The sequence below is a fragment of the Vespa velutina genome, chromosome 11 (assembly GCF_912470025.1).
Source record: "Vespa velutina chromosome 11, iVesVel2.1, whole genome shotgun sequence".
Lineage (NCBI taxonomy): Eukaryota > Metazoa > Arthropoda > Insecta > Hymenoptera > Vespidae > Vespa > Vespa velutina.
In genome coordinates, this window is record NC_062198.1 from 7,375,745 (window position 1) to 7,395,800 (window position 20,056).

The 20,056-nt window shown below is 37.8% G+C and overlaps 4 protein-coding genes across 4 annotated transcripts in view; 2 read left to right on the forward strand and 2 right to left on the reverse strand.

Annotated features, from left to right (window-relative positions):
* Positions 1-3,228, reverse strand: part of LOC124953115 (lateral signaling target protein 2 homolog) — a 3,896-nt gene extending 668 nt beyond the window's left edge. The window contains exon 1 of the mRNA XM_047504043.1: positions 1-3,228. This exon is cut by the window's left edge and continues 668 nt beyond it. Coding sequence (XP_047359999.1) covers positions 2,160-2,915 — 756 coding nt within the window. The 5' untranslated portion in view covers positions 2,916-3,228 and the 3' untranslated portion in view covers positions 1-2,159.
* An 8,404-nt stretch (positions 3,229-11,632) lies between these two features.
* LOC124953117 (neuropeptide-like 3) lies at positions 11,633-15,910 on the reverse strand. Its single transcript, XM_047504045.1, has 3 exons — positions 15,200-15,910; positions 12,109-12,315; positions 11,633-12,004 (listed from the first exon to the last, which is right to left on the reverse strand). The coding sequence occupies exons 2-3, from the start codon at positions 12,118-12,120 to the stop codon at positions 11,777-11,779; spliced, it is 240 nt and encodes a 79-aa protein (XP_047360001.1). The 5' UTR covers positions 12,121-12,315; positions 15,200-15,910; the 3' UTR covers positions 11,633-11,776.
* Positions 12,482-13,833, forward strand: LOC124953116 (cuticle protein 38-like). Its single transcript, XM_047504044.1, has 2 exons — positions 12,482-13,329; positions 13,419-13,833. Exons 1-2 carry the CDS (start codon positions 13,255-13,257, stop codon positions 13,755-13,757), a joined length of 414 nt encoding a protein of 137 aa, XP_047360000.1. The 5' UTR covers positions 12,482-13,254; the 3' UTR covers positions 13,758-13,833.
* LOC124953100 (cuticle protein 16.5-like) lies at positions 14,921-18,606 on the forward strand. The gene is made up of 4 exons (XM_047504010.1): positions 14,921-15,123; positions 15,221-15,661; positions 17,726-17,863; positions 18,056-18,606. The coding sequence occupies exons 1-4, from the start codon at positions 15,106-15,108 to the stop codon at positions 18,314-18,316; spliced, it is 858 nt and encodes a 285-aa protein (XP_047359966.1). The 5' UTR covers positions 14,921-15,105; the 3' UTR covers positions 18,317-18,606.
* Positions 18,607-20,056: the final 1,450 nt, after the last annotated feature.

A 20,056-nucleotide genomic window follows, 5' to 3' on the forward strand; every position in this document is an offset into this window, starting at 1 on the left:
GTTCTTTTTTATCCGCGTTATGATATGTACTGATTGAATCGTTGATAAAGCTAAGACCGCGTTCCTTTTCTACCCTTCTTTAAGATCATCTACTCGGTATACTTCCTCTCTTTTTATCTTTCCTTCTTTCTTTGATCATAGTTTCGTTCATACAAATCAAAGAGTTCGTCGGCCGTTCATTCACGATAATAAAAACGTGCAAACGATGATTTCTCGATCGATATAACGAGAAAGATTAAAGATTATGAAGAATTTAACAAAATATTTTTACGAATAGGATGTTCCTTTCGTTTTTCTTACAGAAGAGTAGACATATTTGTTCGGTCGTTTAAAAGGATGAGGACGGGGAAGGGGGAGGGGTTGGAGGAGGAGGAGGCCCTTCGTTTGAATCACGTTTCGTTCGATCATTTTAAATTAAACTACAGTCGTACGCGTCGATGTAATTGACATTTGGCTGCGCACGACGACGCGAGCAAACGTCGACGCACGTGATTATTTTACGTACTAAAGTAAAATATATCCAACGATAGACGTCGAATAGGATGAGGAAGCGCGCGCGCGATGACGTTTAAAACGCATTTCTCTTTCTCTTTCATTCATCAGTGCATTTTTGTTCTCCTTCTTACACGCAAGCATGAGAGGTACTTTTTAATCCCTCGCGATCGGAAAGATATCTTTTGGTTTGTTCTTTCTTTAAATTATTACTCCTTTTGATTAATTTCATACCAATCATCCCCAATAGCAGGGATCGCGAGGGATTAACAATGTGACGATGATCCGTCGTTCGACTAAAATTCCTAAGGCTTGGGCATCGATGAATGGAACTAGTAACTCGAAAGATTAAATAATCTTACGAGAATTCGTCTATGTTTTTTTAGATGACGACTAATTAATTCGATTAAAACACGTTGCTAATTAATGATTAATCGATAAAACTGCTACGTAAGGAGAATATAGAGACAGTAGTACTATGACGTGACTCCAAACTGTTTTTAGATAATTATGTATGTATATATGTATGCATGAACAAGTAATTATCTGTTATTCTCTCTCTCTCTCTCTCTCTCTCTCTCTCTCTCTCTCTCTTTCTCTTTATCTAGCTATCTCTTCAAACGAATTCGTCATTAATACGTGCGACTTCTAAAATACTCCTTTCAATCAATAATCAATAATCGAATGATTATGGCAACTATTGATATTTAAATGTCATATCGTCTCATATCTTCGTATATACTTCGTCTAATCTGTTCCTTGATATTGTGATAATAGGCGCTCTGGATATAATATATCTATATGTACACACATATATATATATATATATATATATATATGTGTGTGTGTGTATAATATACGAATGTATACGTGAATGTGGAGGGAACTTTGGCTCCATTTTTTTTCATTTTACTTTTTTTTTCCTTTTTTTTTTTTCAGAAACGAATCTCGTCTTGTGAAATATTTGTGATGTCCTATCGCGTGTAATATCGTATATACGTTGGTCGTTAAACCTCACGACATTAAAAAGATCCTACGTGATCCTTGTAAAAATGCGATGAAAAAGTTGTTGCTGTTGTTGTTGTTGTTGTTGTGGGTTTTTCTTCTTAATTATTTCCATCCTTTAGAAGCAACGTTAAACTTTACAATCTCGGCTTCCACGTAGCCTCGAGTATCCAACGATTTGCTCGAGTTTATCAAAACTCGAGAAAGTTGAAAAAAGTTTGTAGCTCGTCAATTTTTTTCTATCTTTCCTTGTTTAAGTCTTGAATAAAAGTATGAATATATCACATATACGTATACGGTATGTCATATAAAATACTTTGGAAATAAACGTAGAAAGAGTATTTGCGAAGGTTTAGTTCGTACGAGAATGATAGTAGGAAAAATTTCAAGAGCTTTTGGCTAGGCAGCCGATCGATTAGATTTTTCTTCGAGAAAGATCCTCTCGAAGGGAAGATATTAGGCTGACGTACGAATTGATCCCCATTCAATGAATTCGTTTCATTCTTCGAAAGCTTAAGCTACGAAGAAAGCAAAGTGAACGAATCAAAAGGATGATAACGTAAGGAGATAAATGATAATGATTGTTCTCATAGTCCAAATCTCCAAATTTGTCGCAACTCTGAATTCCGTTTTAAGCGGAGAACGATGGAAAGACAGCAAACTTATCGATAGAGCCCTATCGAGTCTTGACAAGTGCAGGACATCATCAGCTGCTGGGCCGCATTTCTGGGTACTCTCTGAGTTGGCAGACCGGAGAGTCCTCTTACATAAGTATAAGAGACCGGACTTCTTAGGATTCTCTTTGGGCTCTTTTTCGCGTGCTTCTTATCCTTGCTCTCCCATTTCGATGTTATTTTGAGGGTCTGGAAAGCTCGTCTAAGGGTTTCGGCGGTGGACGGCCTTTTCATGCTGTCGCTATCGCTGCTACTGTGAGCGTCCGATGGACTTGGCGAGTAAGAAGGAGATTCACTTACGCGTTGATGTCCCCTGACATCGCTCGGACTCCATGATCTCGATGACTTCGCCCGTGTACGCTCGACACTTCTCTGCACGCTGGACAATCGTTCCTGCGATCTCGTTGGTCGTCCACGAAATCTGTCCAGATAACAATGACTTCTAGGAGATCTATTGACTCTGCAGAGACGTTCGGCGCTACCACGACGAGACAATTTTTCAGCGCTACCGCTGCTACCACCGCTGCTGCAACCACTGTCGGTGCTACACTCGTCGTCGATCAGCTCTAATCTATGACCACTGGGATCACGATTATGCTGACGTGAATGTTGCCGATGAAGCTGTTGTTGATGTGGCTGTTGCTCTTGTTGACGATACTCGTGATGATGATGATGATGGTGATGATGGTGGTGGTGATGATGATGATGTTCGTCCGAGTCTGTTAATCTCGTTGAATCTTCCATGCTCGATGGAGCCGTATGCACCAGAATCACTGGCAATGACCTACGCCACTCGGTTACGCTAGCACCGAGTCGGAAAAAACTTTTCTTCGTTTGATCCAGGTGTACGGAATGAATTACTCGTTCTTTTCTCTCAGATCGTTCGATCGTACGGAGTATGATCTTTTCTTTCTTCGATAATTTTTCTTTAGTTCAATGTAACACCTTTCACTTTTGAAAAGCACCACTTCAGCTTTCAAGCTATTATTCGAAGTAACTTTTCTTTTTATCGAGTAGTGGACCAGTGTATGGCACTTCCTCGACGTCGAAGCTTTGTTTACGATTTCGAACTGAGCTGGTTGCGATGGTCGCGCACCTTTATAGACCCTCCTAAGCGATGTCAGGTCGCGCGCATGCTTGCCGCACTACGTGAGGGTGTGAGGGATTCTCCGAGGGTGATGAACAAATAGAAGAGGAGGGAGTGAGTGAGAGAATAAGAGAGGGGATGAATAGAGGGACGTAGAAGGCTCCGAAGGAAACACAGGACGAATTTATCAAGAATCTTTCTATCAATCCCTTTGAGATTTTCTTTGAGACATTTTATTATAGAAAACGAAAAAAAATAAAAAAAAAACAAGTCAACGAAATCACGAGTTCGTTTATTCGAGATTTTTCTCGCGATGCATCTTCGATGATATTCACAATCGTTAAATCGAATAAAATTGTCGTCGGAGGAGGAAAATGTCACGAGAATTGAAGTATGCATTTCCGTTAAATCAGATTTAGGGTTCGCTTGGCAAAATATTTCCGACGTCAAATTTTCCACGTGAACTTTGATATTAGAAGAAAAATTTTTACGAGGATAAAAATACGTCGTCGATATGTTCTTCTCATTCTACGTGCACGAAAGATATAAGGATTTATAAAATGACTTAGGGCATTCATTTATACGTTCACATTGTTTCAGACGCAAAGTGGATTTAGAATGGATTAGACCGTTAAGATACGAAGGGAGGACAAATATTTGGCGTCGATCAGCGTCGATTTCGAGTGCTGATGTCTCTCTCGAAGGATTAAAGGATTAAAATTTATTAATCTATAGTTCAACCTCTTTCTCTCTCTCTCTCTCTCTCTCTCTCTCCCTCTCTCCAGCTGAGCAGATTCAGACGTACATAAGAAAAAGAAGAGAAGATATAGCGTAGGTCGAGGTTTCTCGTCTCGAATATAACATCATTATCCTTTCCATCTACGTCTCCGTCACAAAAAAAAAAAAAAAGAAACATCTTATAATATTTGTCGTCGTCCATTGAAGTCGGATCTATTCGATTCTTCTTAACTTTATCTAACGTTAATAAGAAACGATTGCTCTTTTCGATTAAATAAGTAAATACGTATTAATAATTACAAGATTATTAGAAGGTATTCCGAACAGAATGTGGGCAGATGTATTGTAGGATCGTAGCACGTGCAGAAACACGCGGACTACGTATACATCCGACTGAGAGTTATGCCTATAATTCCTATTTCTATATTTCTCTTTCTCTGTCATATTGTCTCTAACGTAAGCAATTACGATAGAACATTGTATCAATAATTTTGATTAAGGAAAGCATATCCGTTCCCAACGAAGTTTATCGCAAGAGGACATTACACTTTTTCCTCAAAGGTGAAAGACCCACTGGCTTACGTTTCACCGAAAATTGAGGACTTCTCGGTTCTTCTTACGACCCTCCCCTGTCCCTCTTTTTTTTCCCTCCGTGCTATATTCTATGTGGGCGGTATCTTGGGTCCTTCTTAAGTTAGAAAAACCCATGAAAAGTACATATCTTGTTACTAGTCAGTTGGTACTCTTGCTTCGAGTCGAAGAAAAGAAAAAAGAAGGAAAAAGACGGGAAAAGAAACTTAATATCACAACTTTTCTTTTCTCTCTCCTTTCGCTAGTTTTTTTTATTTCGATCGTTGATGACTTTGCACTCACTCTCTTTCTTTCCTTCTTTCTTTTTTTATTGTCTCCAAGGATAAATTAAGAAATGAATCGTTCGAGGAGTACAGTAGAGACGCTTAATTTTAATTGTCAAATTATCCAGGAATTATGCGGAGATTAGAATAATTTGAAAACGAATTATATATCGGTCCTTTGGTTTGGGGTTGTCGCGGCTATTGAACTTGGCGATCGATCTTAAAGGGTGGATGAACTGGTGGTACTGACGCTTTCAGTGCTATTGCTGCTGCTGCTGCTGCTGCTGCTGCTGCTGCTGCTGCTGCTGTCGCTGCTGCCCCGTTGATAACAATGTGATAGAGTGTATGCACTCGCGAATAATCAATATCTCTATTCTGGCTCAACTAAATGGCGATTAATCGATCGTTCGACAAATTTTTAAAACAAAAAATATCATTTTATCCGAATCATACGATTAAAAACGAATAATTCTATATTATACTATATAAAACTATAATATAATATAAATATTATTGATACCGAAAAGATTATGACGTATGGAAAAGAATTATTATGTAAAATGTTTAAAACGAATGAACTATTGTTGTACAGACATCGAATTCTTGTTTTTACTTGCGAAAATATTTAGGAATTGTAACTACAACTCCGTGATCTATTTTTCGTAATTCTCTTGTATCTTTGTAATTTCACGAGAAGCGGTGGGCAAGGATGCGGGGTGGGCGTAGATTATTTTCACGATTGTCGTAGTCAATCTAGGGTTGTTCGAGGGTCATGAATGCCCCCTTATCAAGGAATAATTTATCCGTGCCCTCAATTGCGGATACGACGGGAAAACATCGCAGCGTCTCTCTCTTTCTCTCTCTCTCTCTCTCTCTCTCTTCTCGTATCACGTAATTTTCAAACGATCGCGGAATATTACAAGTGACCTCGATAAAGAGGAATAACAAGAAAAAACGACGGTATAAAAAAAAGAAATTTAAGTATACGTCACATAGAGACCTTGCCCTTCGATCAATCCATTTTCTCTTAAATGCGAGAAGTGAGTTAGTACAGGATATGGCAGATTTAAGGAAGGAACGAAAAGAAAACGAAGCATTCAACTTCGTAATTTTTTTCGTATACTTTATTTTTGGCTTCTTTTCTTTCTTTCTTTCCTTTCTCTCTCTTTATCGTCGAAGACGATTCATTCTTTTGCAATCTCTGACTCTTTTCGTCGAAAAAATCGCCCCTTTCCTTGAAACCAAAGAAAAGAATTGTTTTCTTCCATTCAAGAAAATCTTGACGAGAGATAAAGATGACATTTATTATGAATCTTATGGTTATCGTAGATGATAAAAATGAAATCGTCATTAAACGAACGTAGGGATAGAAATTATAAGGACGAGAACCAAAACCATACGTAATCATTGCATCGTGTTTACATTCACATAATCCTCAAGTATTGTTATCATCGGTTATATAATTAATTCAGGAAACGTAAAAACAAAAGCTTCTGCGTTATGCAACCATACACAGTACTTTCGAATGTATCCAGTGACGATAGTCAATGTTGGAATCGAGTTTAATTGTTTCCCTCGAGATCGAGCGCATTTGTCTAAGATCAAAAAAAAAAAAAAAAAAAAAAAAAAAAAAAAAAAAAAAAAAAAAAGAAAAAAAAAACAAATTCAAATCGTCGATATTTTTTTTGTTTAATTTGATCTTTGAATAAACAGGGAAGACTTCGTTGAAAAAATTTTAGAGTGAAAAAATTCAATCAAAAATAAATTTAAACTGTTAATATAATATATTACAACCGAGAAAAGTTTATTCCTCTTTCCTCGAAGTCAACTCGTTCCGTTTACACGTAATATTTCGAATATTGTTTTCCTTAAGCTCCGAGTTATGTTATATCGAATTGTGACAAACGTAAATAATTATTTCTGATAAAGGGTTATGCAATAGATGCAAATACAATATAAGCTTTCCTGAAATAGCGATTGTTGCGTAGATTATTACCCATTGGCACATCTCGTATCTGTCTGGGTATTCAATCAGATTTATAAAACCGTTATGCGTTCGTTAATAGAATATTTCACAATTATATGCGTTATGTCTCATGATAATAATAGAAAACAACACAAATATATATATTTATATATATATAATTTTAATGTTTATCGAATCGTTATATCATATAATATATATAATTTGATGCAATCGTTTCTTCGCACATATATAATTTCAATGATGATTCAATCGTTTCTTCGTTATTAACATATATTTAAACGTTTATCGATATATTATCGATTTAATTTTAAACAATTATCGTTTATTCGGCGCACGTCTGCTCGACATAATGTTCTTAGAAATAATATCTGATTGTTAGAAAATGTCTTACGTGAATTTATATCAATATTTAATTAGCAACTTTGTGGATTAACGACGATTACACAATAATACCAATTAGAAAATAAAGCGGATAATAATAGAAATATATATCGTATGATTATTATTATTATTACAAAGAATATGTATATAATCGTGTATCTAATTATCTAAATACTTTCGTCATTTATTTGTTTGTTGTTTCAACTTTTGACTTATTAGATAAATATTTAACAAGGTCATTTGGAAGGAAGGTGACGCTGGTACACCGGCAAAAAAAAAATGAATAAATAATTAAATATAATTATTTAATTAAAGTAATTTTAATAAAATTATCAGATAACTAAAGTGGCTAAGACATTCGATAGGTTCATTTTTTTAACGTTTACCTAGAGTGATGATTTGAAATTCATCCGATATCGTTTAAAGTTTGAAATGACCTTCCTAAAGAAATCATTCCTTCGTCGTGTCTTCCTTGACGTGACCGTCTTCTTCAAGTTATTGGTCAACAACGGTCTGCAACTATCAAGGAGCCGACTTTCTAAACCTTTCAGAATGTGCCTTCCTTTGGTAATACGTGCACGTACTTTTTTAGCAGTAATACCTCTATAGATATATTCGATTGGCAGAGCTTGCCTTAAATATTTATTACTTTATCGGAGATAAATCATTATTTTTACTAAAAATATAATATTAAGGGGCACTTCGTCGGCGTAGTAAAAGAAAGAAAGAAAGAAAGAAAGAAAGGGAAAAAAAAAGGAACAATTCATGCGAGAGAGCAGCAATTTACTTGAAGAAATTATAAATAACTCGCGGTCACAGGTGCGAACCTGCAGTTCTCAGGGACGGCCAACGAACCCTGAGAACGAAATGAAGAATGTCTAGTACTTACAGTGCACACGTATGTATCTATATATGCATATACATTATTACATTATTCTTTTATTAATTTTTTAATAAAGAACGACGAAATACCGATCGTTCGTACAACAAAATAATGATAGAACGTTTCTATACAAATTTTTAATGAATCCCCGTCGAAAGAGAAGAAAATTTGTGATTGACGAGTGGATGAAATTACGATTGCAGATCTTGCTCCTTTGTGTTTCATGGCCTTGGCAACGAGCGATACAACTTCAGTTATATACATTGCCAGTGTACCAGCGTTACCTTCCAGCAATGACTGCACTTGCGTTCACTGCACAAAGCGTCTGTGGTCTAAGCTACAAAACAAAAATATAGTTCCACGATGAAAGCCAAGAAATCGGACGGCGCCCGATCACGTACGATTACGAATTTTCGAATTGGTCCCTCTTTCCCTCTCTCTCTCTCTCTCTCTCTCTCTCTCTCTCGGTCGGCTTACGTGACAGGAATCTGTCGTAAATTTTGATCGACTCGCATCGAGGAATTGTAGATTTATCGTAAATCTACTTACTTATTTACATACGCATTCTCTTTAGTCACGAACGAAGAAAGTAGTCAAGGCAATTGCGTGCATTGCCTGAATTATTTTTTTCAAATATCAAAAGGTGAAAATCTGTTCTTAGTTTAACGAAAAAATCGAAAGAAAAGAAATGAAATGAAGAACAACTCGGTGTGTGCCTTTTTCAAGCGAATTTATTGATTTTTAGTTGCATGCTCACTGATGATTGGAATCGATGAGATCGATATAATAAAGGGAATGGAAAGAATTGTGGGAAGGATTTTATCGGGACATATTGTTGAAGGTTTATTGAACGTTTGGGCGATAATACGTGGAGGTAACGAAAGGTTAAGAAGGTGGCAAGGAAAGAGAGAGAGGGAGAGAGAGAGAGAGAAAGGGAGGAAAAAAGTAATAAGAAGACTAATTGATAAGGAAGAAAAAGAAATGGGAATCGATGAATCGTAGCCAGGGTCCTGTGACGAGTATCTTCCTTTTCTTAGATGTAATATCCAGCTTTGTAGGCGTAAGGTACGTAGCTGTACGGTGAAGCGTAGGTATTGTAAGCAAGCGGCGCTGAATATGCCGAATAAGCCACTGGCGTGCCGAGATTAGAAACGATCGGTGCACCAGCATAGGAGGTTACCAAAGGAGCACTCAAAATAGCACCGGGTGCCGGTGCAGGTGCAGCTGCGGCGAAAGCCAACAAGGCGGCAACAAGGAACTAAATCGAAACACATTGATTTTCAGATTATACCAAATTAAATATCATTATCAATTTCTATCGTATACTTCTATCAAATTTTATAAATATCACTTTGATTCGCGTAAAACTTTGTTAATCTAATAAAAAATTCAATGTCACTTCAACGTTTATTTTTCATTTAGAAAATTAAAATATTCGTATTGGTCTTATATATGAAATAAATATCACAGAAATAATTCGTAAGAAATAATTCATAGAATAAATCTAATAGAATATAACTCGATAATATATTTGAACTCACCAACTTGAACATGTTGATGCTAGCGTACGAGCTGATTGGCGGTAGCAGAGTAATACCTGAAAATACGAGACGCGGCTCTCTTATATAGGAGGATTCTCGTGGAGATCCTCTTTACACCCGCTCCCCCTTGCCGTACGCATTGAATTTCTCTACTCGACGTCGTTCAGACATCGTACGGTGGAGGACGTCGCCCCTTCGTCTTCATCGTCGTCGTCGTCGTCGTCGTCGTCGTCGTCGTCGTCGTCGTCGTCGTCGTCGTCATCGTCGTCGTCGTCGTCGTCGTCATCGTCGTCGTCGTCGTCGTCGTCTTCGTCTTTGAGATACAAGAGAAAACGAAAGCAACAGTTTGTTTCTTCCTCATCTCCCTTTTTTTTTTTTCCACGCGATGGAACCAACCAATAGACGCGATGGACGTTTCTCGACGCTTTGCAAGAAAGGCCTGACCATGCATCAGAGTAGCGAGTAGGGAGGTCGTAGCAATCCTCAAGGTTATTCCCGCTTCCAAGCCGGGCTCTGAGCTTCTCTCCTACTGTTCCAACTTGATCTCGCGACTATAAAAGAGAGTCCCCGATATTGGAAACGTTATTACTAGTTCATCGTGACCAGTCGAAATATCAATACTCCAAGAATGTTCAAGCTGGTAAGCATTTATTATAACTTTGTCATTTGAAATTGTAACAAAGGAAAAGAAATGAAATTTTCGTGAAAAATTGGTGATATTGGCTTTCTATGAGGAATTGTAAACATTCATTAATTCATGTATCTAATCGATTTAAATTTGTAATTATAGATCATTTTCATTGCCCTTGCGGCCGTCGTAGCATCCGCTCCAGCACCAGCACCAGGACCATCGCCAATTTTTGCCGGGCCGATCGCTTACTCTGCCCCAATCGTTGCCGCACCTGCAGCCGTCAGCTCGTCGTACTCCTATTCGGCTCCGTTAACATACAAAACGTTTGCAGCCCCTTTAACCTACGCCGCATCGTACGCACCTCTCGCCTACAAAGCAGCTTACACGCTCGTCTAATAATAATCTCGACCCTTTGAACTATCGATGACCTTTGATTCCTCTCGCCACGGCCTTGAATCATCATCGTTTGAATTGCAATTCACTTTTCCTAGTGCGAAAAATCAATCGCATTATGATGAAAACCTAATCGAAAATGAACAATGTTATATATCTCGATAAGCAAATAAAAAATCTGCTAGCTCTCTAAAATCCTATTGTCGTCTAAATATTCTCCTCGTTATGCTAATCATTATAAAAATATTCATATATATTTATATGAACTAATAAAAAATACAAGTGCGTGGAACTCGTAAATTAATATATAAATGAGGAGTGAGAGTGAGAGAAGGCGATTATAATGTGACTAGTGCTCTCTCTCTCTCTCTCTCTCTCTCTCTCTTTCTCTCTTTCCTTCTCGTCTCATGAGAACCGAGCAGACTCGGCGAACTTGAACTTGAGAAAAAATATGCGGGTTTTGCCTTGAAGTTCTCTGACATCACACCGAGATCCGGTTGAAGCGAACGTTCGCTCGAAACAGGATCGACCGTATGCGGAAAATGGTACCGCATTATAGAGCTCTCGGCGATGACACGGCATCGAGATTATCTCGGCGTTGTTCAATTAATTAAATGAAAATCAAATTCCGGACGCAATGTCATTGCCATATTTGCATCGGCGCGACAACACTTTTCCTTTCAAACTTGAATCTAAAAAAAAACAAAAAAAAAAAAAATCGTTCGAGCCTTATCGTTATGTAAATTTGTAGCAAATTTTTATAATATTTTTTTTTTTTTTAACTACTCCAGCACGATTCTAGCGTGAATTTTGAAATATCTCGAATCGAGCCATTGACCTCTTTATCTTCTAAGGGCGTCTCTTCTACTTTTCTCTGATATACTATTTCCTTTTGGAAAATAGATAGTTATTTAATTTAGGCAAGGAGTAAGAAATTAGACATTTCAAAGAGAATTTTCTTGGAAAATGATTTATTGAATGAAAGATAAAACGGATGACAAATGAAAGGGCATTTTTCCGTGTGCGATATCACGCAGTTTCCTATGTATTATATGTGTGACTTCATAAGCACAATGAAGAATCGCATTAAAGCAAGAGCGACATTAGACACTAAATAGATACGACTGCATGAGTAGGATAAACCACAGGCGCGGAAGCATAAGTGATAGGTCCCAATGCCAAATTGTTGTAATTTCTCGCGATGAATTGGCTGCTAGTGGCGGTCAACAATGGAGATGGCAGGGCTGCCAAGACCGGCGTTGACAAAAGTCCTGGTGCTGGTGCAGGTGCAGGTGCAGGTGCACCGAAAACGCCAACCAAGAGGGCGAAAAGAATACACTGATATAGAAAAAATAAAATAACGCGTTATAGAAGGAAAAATTGAGATTAGAAAAATTCTTCTTCAACAAAAATGTTCCTTGGTAAATGTAACATTTACTAACCAGTTTGTACATCTTGAAGGAAGTTTTCTATCACGATTGAATTCGAAGTAGAGAGTTTGAATTCTGTATCTTTGATCGAACCGGAAAGCGCTTTTATACCCATCGCAAAGCACACCCCTCCAGAATGAATCTCTGACTCTTCCTCTTTTTACATGAACCTTGAGATACAGGATCTTGAATGCAGCTGGATACGCATCTCGTCTCCACCTGCAAATATTTACTCGACCGACCGATCAAGAAGATTCTTTCATGGTTTCTCTCTCTCTCTCTCTCTCTCTCTCTCTCTCTCTCTCTCTTTATTCTTATCTGTCATTCTGTTTCTATTTATTTATCTATTTATTTTATCTCGCATCTATGAACGCTAACGAGAAAATTTTATGCAACGTCATTGAGTTGCGTCTTTTAAAATTCAGCTCATGGCGTTGAGACCTGGGCTAATCGTGCATAGAACTTGCTACATACTTCTCTATACGCGAGACGCGTAAAAGAAAGAGATAGAGGAAAAGAGAGAAAGAGAGAAAAGAAAGAGAGATAGAGAGTTGGGGGCGTTTTGTAGTCGTGCATGACCTTGCCATACATTGTTCCCAAGTACGATTCGCGGTCGGAGAGATTATACAACCATTTACTATGACATAGCTTTACGTAATTTCTATTGGCCGCTTTCGATCCTATTGCACGAACTTCAAAGTCGAAGAATCTCTACGTATATCGTTGTTTAGAGTCGATCAGTCAATATAGGATCGATCGAAACAAGGCCATCGAATGTGATTGCAAGGATAATGCTCATTTGCAGGACTTGCCTATCAATATTGTTTATCGAAATTAGAAAGAAATAAAAGTAGAAAGGAAATATTCAAATGGTATTCCACGTAGAAATAGTATCATTATTTATATTAGATTTATATAAATTTGGAAATATAGAATAATATGAAAAAACGAATAAAAAGAAAAAGTAGAAATTTGTAGTATGGCGAAAGGAACGTTTCCCTTCGAAGCTTATCGATCGAAAATCGGTCGGAAGAACCAGAGCTCGAAACAATACCACTTTGCATTCATCCTTTCAACGACGAGTGAGAGCGATTTCGAACGAATTATTTCGCAAGGCTCGAACGAGACGGGGCGCGGTTGGATGTCCCCTATAAATTCATGGCAGGACGATTCGTCGTCACTCGTTGTCCACTCGTCGAATCAACAAGCAAATTAAAAATGTTCAAGCTCATTGTAAGTGAAAGCATCGCAATTGTCTCTTACGATTCTTTGATAATTCATTAATTTCTTTGATAGTATTTACACGAATGAATTTGTTTCAGAGCTTCTTCGCCGTCGTAGCAGTCGCGTGCGTAAATGCCGCGCCAGGCGGATTAATCGCAGCCCCAGCGGCGGTTGCGGCAGTTCCTGCACCGATTGTCACTGCTAGAAGCAGCCAGGTTATCGCGAGAAATTACAATACGTTCGCTGCAGCACCATTGGCCTATACCGCAGCTGCCGTCGCAGCCCCAGTAGCCGCACCGGTTGCTTACACCGCACCAGCGGCAGTAGCAGCACCATTCGCAGCTGCACCAGTGGCATACACCGCACCATTCCCAGCGGCAGCACCCTTCGCATATGCCGCACCCACTCTCCACGCCGCACCCCTCGTACTTAAATAAGAACGTCTACTTTCTTCCCTGGCTCGATTGTGTCTACTGATCTTATGTTAGAAATATAAAAAAGTTTTTCATCCTACATAGACCATACTTTGTTTTTAATGTCACATCCCTTTCGCTTTATTATCTTCGATGTATTATAAAGACTGCTTTTTATAAATATCTCAATTGACATCGATGAAATATCTGTCATGTACGTTGTCAGAGTAATTATTGGATATAATTCTAACATTGCGTCTCTCTGATCTCGTTCATAAAATACCGATACCTGAAGGTATTTCTCTCTCTCTCTCTCTCTCTCTCTCTCTCTCTCTTCTCTGTCTCTCTCTTCTCTGTCTCTCTCTCTCTCTCTCTCTCTCTCTCTCGTTGTTGCAAGTCATCGTCAATCCAATTGAAACGTGTTCGCAAAGATCCTACGAAATGCGTGAAACAAATATCTCTGGATCCAGATGTGACAAGTTTTTAATTAATGCAGGTGGTGAACAAAACGCGTCGTTCAAATGAGATGTGGAAATGACATTGGGAGGAAATGAGGTTTCGAAGAGACATTGAATGGTGCTAGAATACTTGCTCCTCTTTCTGTACAATTATAGTCGTCTAGTTAGTCAGAATCCTGTATTGTTCCATCATAAAACTATCTCCTTTGACAACATTTTAAAAATGATTAAGATGCTTCAAAGATATTTTATATCATGCATTAAATTCATATTCCTTTCTTGATCAAATTTATAACGTTTCGATTAATTCAAACTTTTGTGATATAATAAGTATTGCGTAGAAACGTATGACGATAGCAACTCGACGCAGAGTACATAACTAATATCGATAAGTAGAATAAAATTGTTGTTTGAATTTAAATAGATCTTATGCAATTGTTCTGTTAACTTTCTTCTCATGTTGTTTATTATTATTTTATTCATTATATGAGGCAATCGAAACATCGAAAAAGAAAAAGTAAATAATAATGTAGACAAATGTAATGAATAAATGATGTCTATCAAAAATAATTATAAAAATGCGATACTTGACATTTTCATGATAATTTATACAATTGTTTTGTCTGGTCTTCATGAACCGTGACATTTCGTTCCGTCTAAAAATAATAATTCTTCATCGATACGGATGAATTTATAGAAATCGTGGTGGCAGTAAAGTCACGGCTTATCGGTAAAGCTTTAACGTTCTAGGTCGTGAAGCTCGGTTCATCCTTTACGTAATCTATCGAGAGCTCATTGCGAGCTCGATCACGTAGGAGAAAGAAAGTGTATTGAATGGCCGTTGGGACTGGTATAAAAACGATACCAGTTCGGACATTGGCATTGTACGGTGCTTCTTCGAATCGAACAACAACATGAACTCTTTCGTTACGGTGAGTTCGATCAATGCAACATCGAAACGAACAAAAAAAAAAATAATCTCGTCTAATAAAATTCTATCATACTAACGTATTTGGATGTTATTTTCAGGTAATAATCGCGGCTGTGCTCGCAGTGGCGCAGGTTGCCCTGGCAGGAGTGGTACCTGCGGCTCCACTTGTGGCCGCGCCTGCGGCTCCACTTGTGGCCGCACCTGCGGCACCGGTAGTGGCCGCACCAGCACCTGCGGCTATTGGCTATGCCAAGGCCGTACCATACAATATTCCACCGTACGCGTCTAGAGTCGACATCACGTCAAGAAATATCGCTGCACCATTAATTGCATCTGCACCGCTCGTAGCCGCGGGACCAGCAGCACCGGTCGTAGCCGCGGCACCAGCAGCACCGGTCGTAGCCGCGGCACCAGCAGCACCGATCGTAGCCGCGGCACCAGCTCCAATCATTGCCGCACCTGGTCTCCTCCAAGCTACTTATGCCGGAAATTTGGCTGCTCCTTTCGCTCAATTCGCAGCTGCGGCTTATGGACCAACGGTTTTCGGCTAAACCATAAATGAAATTGGATTGATCTATGACGATTGCATCTTTGGCTGTCCATCTTTATTTTTTTTTTCTTTTTTGTTAACGCTCGTTCACCAATAAACATTTCTTACCACTCTTAAAATCATTCTTCCTTCTCTATACATTTACGAAGAAAAATATTTCATACCATTCTAGTTGGGGCTCGTTGGTTCATTATATCGCAATTTTGATGTCTCTCTTTCCTCACGAATAGAAAACATGCTACGAATAAATCTCCCAGTCATTCCCAACGTCTTCGTTAGCAAAGTGAGAAAGCAAATTATTACCCGATATAATTAATCCCCAAGGCAACTTACGTTTTTCCAACCTTAAGCTCTTTCCAACGAGAGTTCCCTTATGAAATTATACAGGTACGAAGAAATATGTACGTACATACATCCTGCCGCATGAAGGAATTACTCGTGATATTCTTGATTTTCCCTTTTGCGGGAAACAGGCTTCTACGTAAATAACGTATTTTTTATTTGTGCACGCGTTTGTAAGTACTTCTCTTTCTATCTCGGTACATCCTGAAAGGGGCCCGACGAAGAAAAGGAAGAACGTGAGTCCTGTAAAAGAAATCCGGGCAACGATCGACAACTCGATCTGGTTCAACCTTGCAGCAGAAACCTTGAAGATTATATCCTGCTTTTGAAATACGACGACGACGAGTAAGAAAGACGGGAAGTCGCTGAGAAAGTCTTGCTATTTGCGTGAAATTATTACAGAACGAAGAACAAATTAAGAAATCAATTATAACAGAATGATTGTTAGATTGTAAAATTTATGAATTCTATATTACAGAATAATCGTTAAATTATAAGATTTAAGAATTCAATAGTAAATAATACAATCTAATCGGAGAGAGAGAGAGAGAGAGAGAGAGAGAGAGAGAGAGAGAGAGAAATATATAGTCCGTAGTATAAGGATCTTTTGTATTCTGTAATAAATAATCTCATTAACAAATATCTCGTCTTTACGCACTCTTTACAAAATCGAGTCAATTAGGATGGTAATTAAGTTAAAAGAAAGATATGAAGGAAGTCGAATGAAAAAGGAACCGACTAATAAGAGATTTTGATTTATGTTGTATTAAAGACATTAGTCAGTAATATCGCATTCGGCGGTACCCCGACGTGACGAAAAAAACAAAAAAAAGTAAGGAAAGAAAGAAAAAAAAAAGAAGAAAAAACGAAGGGCTAAGGCGCCACTTGTCGTTGAAAAAAGGTTACAAAAAAAAATTGAGAAAGAAAATTCATAAAATATATAAAGGTCTTATACATCGTCAATGATTCGTTTCGTTGATAAGAAAATTCAAGACACGTTCCGAGGTGGACGATAGCCGCTTCACCCACCGATGTCTCAATAGAGAGAAGAAATTGTACGAAAGGCTTGTTAAAGTATTTAGGACGATCTCTAAGCGAGTGTTCGTTGCAACAGATGATTAAAATTACCTCGTTAAAACATAGACGTGTAATCATCTAATATACGTAATCATAGTATCGATGATTCGTAGGATATACATTTTCTTTTTTGTTTTTTGTTTTTTTCTTTTTTCTTTTTTTTATTAAGTTTTTTTTCTTTTTGAAGTAATATATTAAGATACTGTTAATTGTTCGAAACAAATGTAATTTCGTAATATTCTTTGACAATTAAAAAGATTGCAAGCACATAGACGATCGTGGAAGGATCGAACATTTTGTGAAAGAAAATACGACCGATAAGATCCGAAAAAGAAATCTTTCTCTTTTCAATGTCAATCTGTCGGAAGTTGGCCGAGGAGGTACGCTCGCAAATCACCTACTCGGACACACCTATGATACGAAACTAAGCGAAACGTAATCTTTGTTTTTCGCCTCACGTCTCGTTTCACGATCGAATTTCGTTAAATCGTTCGATAGACTTACCAAAAAAAGAAGTTCCTTGAGACGAAGGCGCGGGTAAACGATGGAAGTGGGTAGCATCGAACGGGCGTGGCCAAACGTACGCAGAGGTCATCTAGTATGCAAGACCGTGATCCTCGGTATTGTGAGATAGGAGACCATGGGGTGGGAGTTTCTTTGTTGGAAAGCGAAACCAGCTATAAAAGACAACGGAGCTCATCGGCTACCATCGCAGTTTTGGCAGCTTAACGTCCAAGCGAAATCTTCAAGCAAAATGATGACCAAGATCTTTGTAAGTCTTTTTATCGATATAATAATCGATTAGGATTTTCAATCGATTTCTTCGATGGTTTACAAAATTCATTCATCGTTAGGAAAAGTCATTCATTGAAATGTTATTTTTTTTATTCTCCCGAAATTGTTATTTCAAAAAAAATTTGTATTTATTCGATCACGGTCTGACTCATTCAATCTTTCCTTTCAGATTCTCATCGGCGCCCTCGTGGCTGTTTGCTCCGCCGGTATTGTACCAGCCGTACCAGCAGCAGTTCCAGCGGCGCTCACGGTTGGTACTTACGCATCGAGTTACAACGCTCACGCCATCAATCATGCTCTTGCTGCACCTTACATCGCTGCACCCGCGGCTGTAGCCGCTGCTCCTGCAGTAGCAGCTGCACCCTTTGCCTATTCAGCTCTACCAGCTACCTACGCTTATTCCGCACCCCTAATAGCTGGAAGACGTTAAAATCTCTCATTAGGCAAATTGAACGTTTAAGATGATATCCAACGAAATTAATTCACCCATAGAACCAAATTGAGAGAATCAAAAGTTTTGGGTATAAAAGAAAACCAGGTTCTAACGAATTTTTTCATCGAAATTTTTTTACAATCGGATCATCACCGTGCATCGTCCGTAGATAAGTAGAGATCCTAACTGCGACGATGCGATCGGATAAAACCGGTTCTGATCTCGACTACATCACGATGCGAACGATGCCTTGGTCTCAACGCTCTACACCACATCTCGCTTTCTCATATCGCTCCTACTCGATCGATCAATAAATCATTCTTTCGATAATCCAAATCTCTATAAATATTTTTTAATCCTTTGATACTGTCCTAAAACACATCCACTTGTCCCTTATTATAAGAACGAAAGAAAATGATATTTTTCAAGGAAACATCGATTAAATGGGAATCCTTCCGTTGTTCGACCAAAACGGTAATTAAAAAGGGAATTTTTCTTAGAACGCGTTTAAGAAAATTGACCAACAATTTTACAATCTAATCATCCGTATGGTGTAAGCATGAGAATCTTTGAAACATTAGATATACATAAAAGACCTTTCTAACGTACTTGACGTTTAACATTTTCTTTCAAAATCCAATTTCCAAATCCGGCAAACTATATATATATATATATATATATATATATATATATATATATATATATATATATATATATAAACGTAGCTACAGATCGGCTTTTACATAAAATGTCATAATAGCGACGTTCAAAAAGTCTTGCTCAATTTTTACTTATGTAGATACGACTCTTTTATTATTACCTCTATTCGCAAAAGAACTCGTTGTGCGTACATACGTTTTCTAACTATTAACGCGAGTACGAGAAAAGATAACAGGTACCAAACGACACGCCTATAAGACACTGTTCAGGGAACCACTTCTCACGTATGCAAGTCATGCGAGACAGTTTTCGCATCGAGTATCACGACAGTGAACAACTCAACGTCGTTAACCTCCTTTCATATAGAAAAAGTCGACGGTATAACAAAAGACTCGTCGCTCTATTCGCAAAAGAGTTTCGATATTATTTTTGCAACCAAATTTTTGAATAATAATAATAACAATAATAATAATAATAATATCTTACTGTTTTCACTACGTGATTATCCAATTGGCGATGATTAAAGATCAACAAAAGTCTACTGGTAGTTAATAGGATATTTCCGCTCGTAGGAGTTACACTAACTATCATTGATAATATTTCACGAGAAATGAAATATAAATAGAAAATCTGGTTTAAAAGTCCTTATTCAAAGCAAATTAGACTCTCTATTGGCAGGAGATGTCGTAACCAGTAATAATCCATAATAATATATATATATATATATATATATATATTATTGATATATTGATATATGTATATATATATTTATAAGGTATCATCGATATCGACAAGGTGTGCCTAGCCGCAATTATGTAATTTGAACAGCAATCAAGAATGTATGAGTCACAAACGCTGCAATACGGAATGTATCATTGATTTAATGCAGATAACGATTACGGTACTCTGAATCGAATCGGTCTCTGATTTATACCGACGAAAATGCATGTGCTTCAGTAAAAGTGAAAGGGTCTTTCACACGATATCAAAGCCCTCCCACGAAGCGGAAGTTGTAACAGCGATCAACATAGAGTATGAAACATAGAAAATAATTATAAATTATAATATACATATATA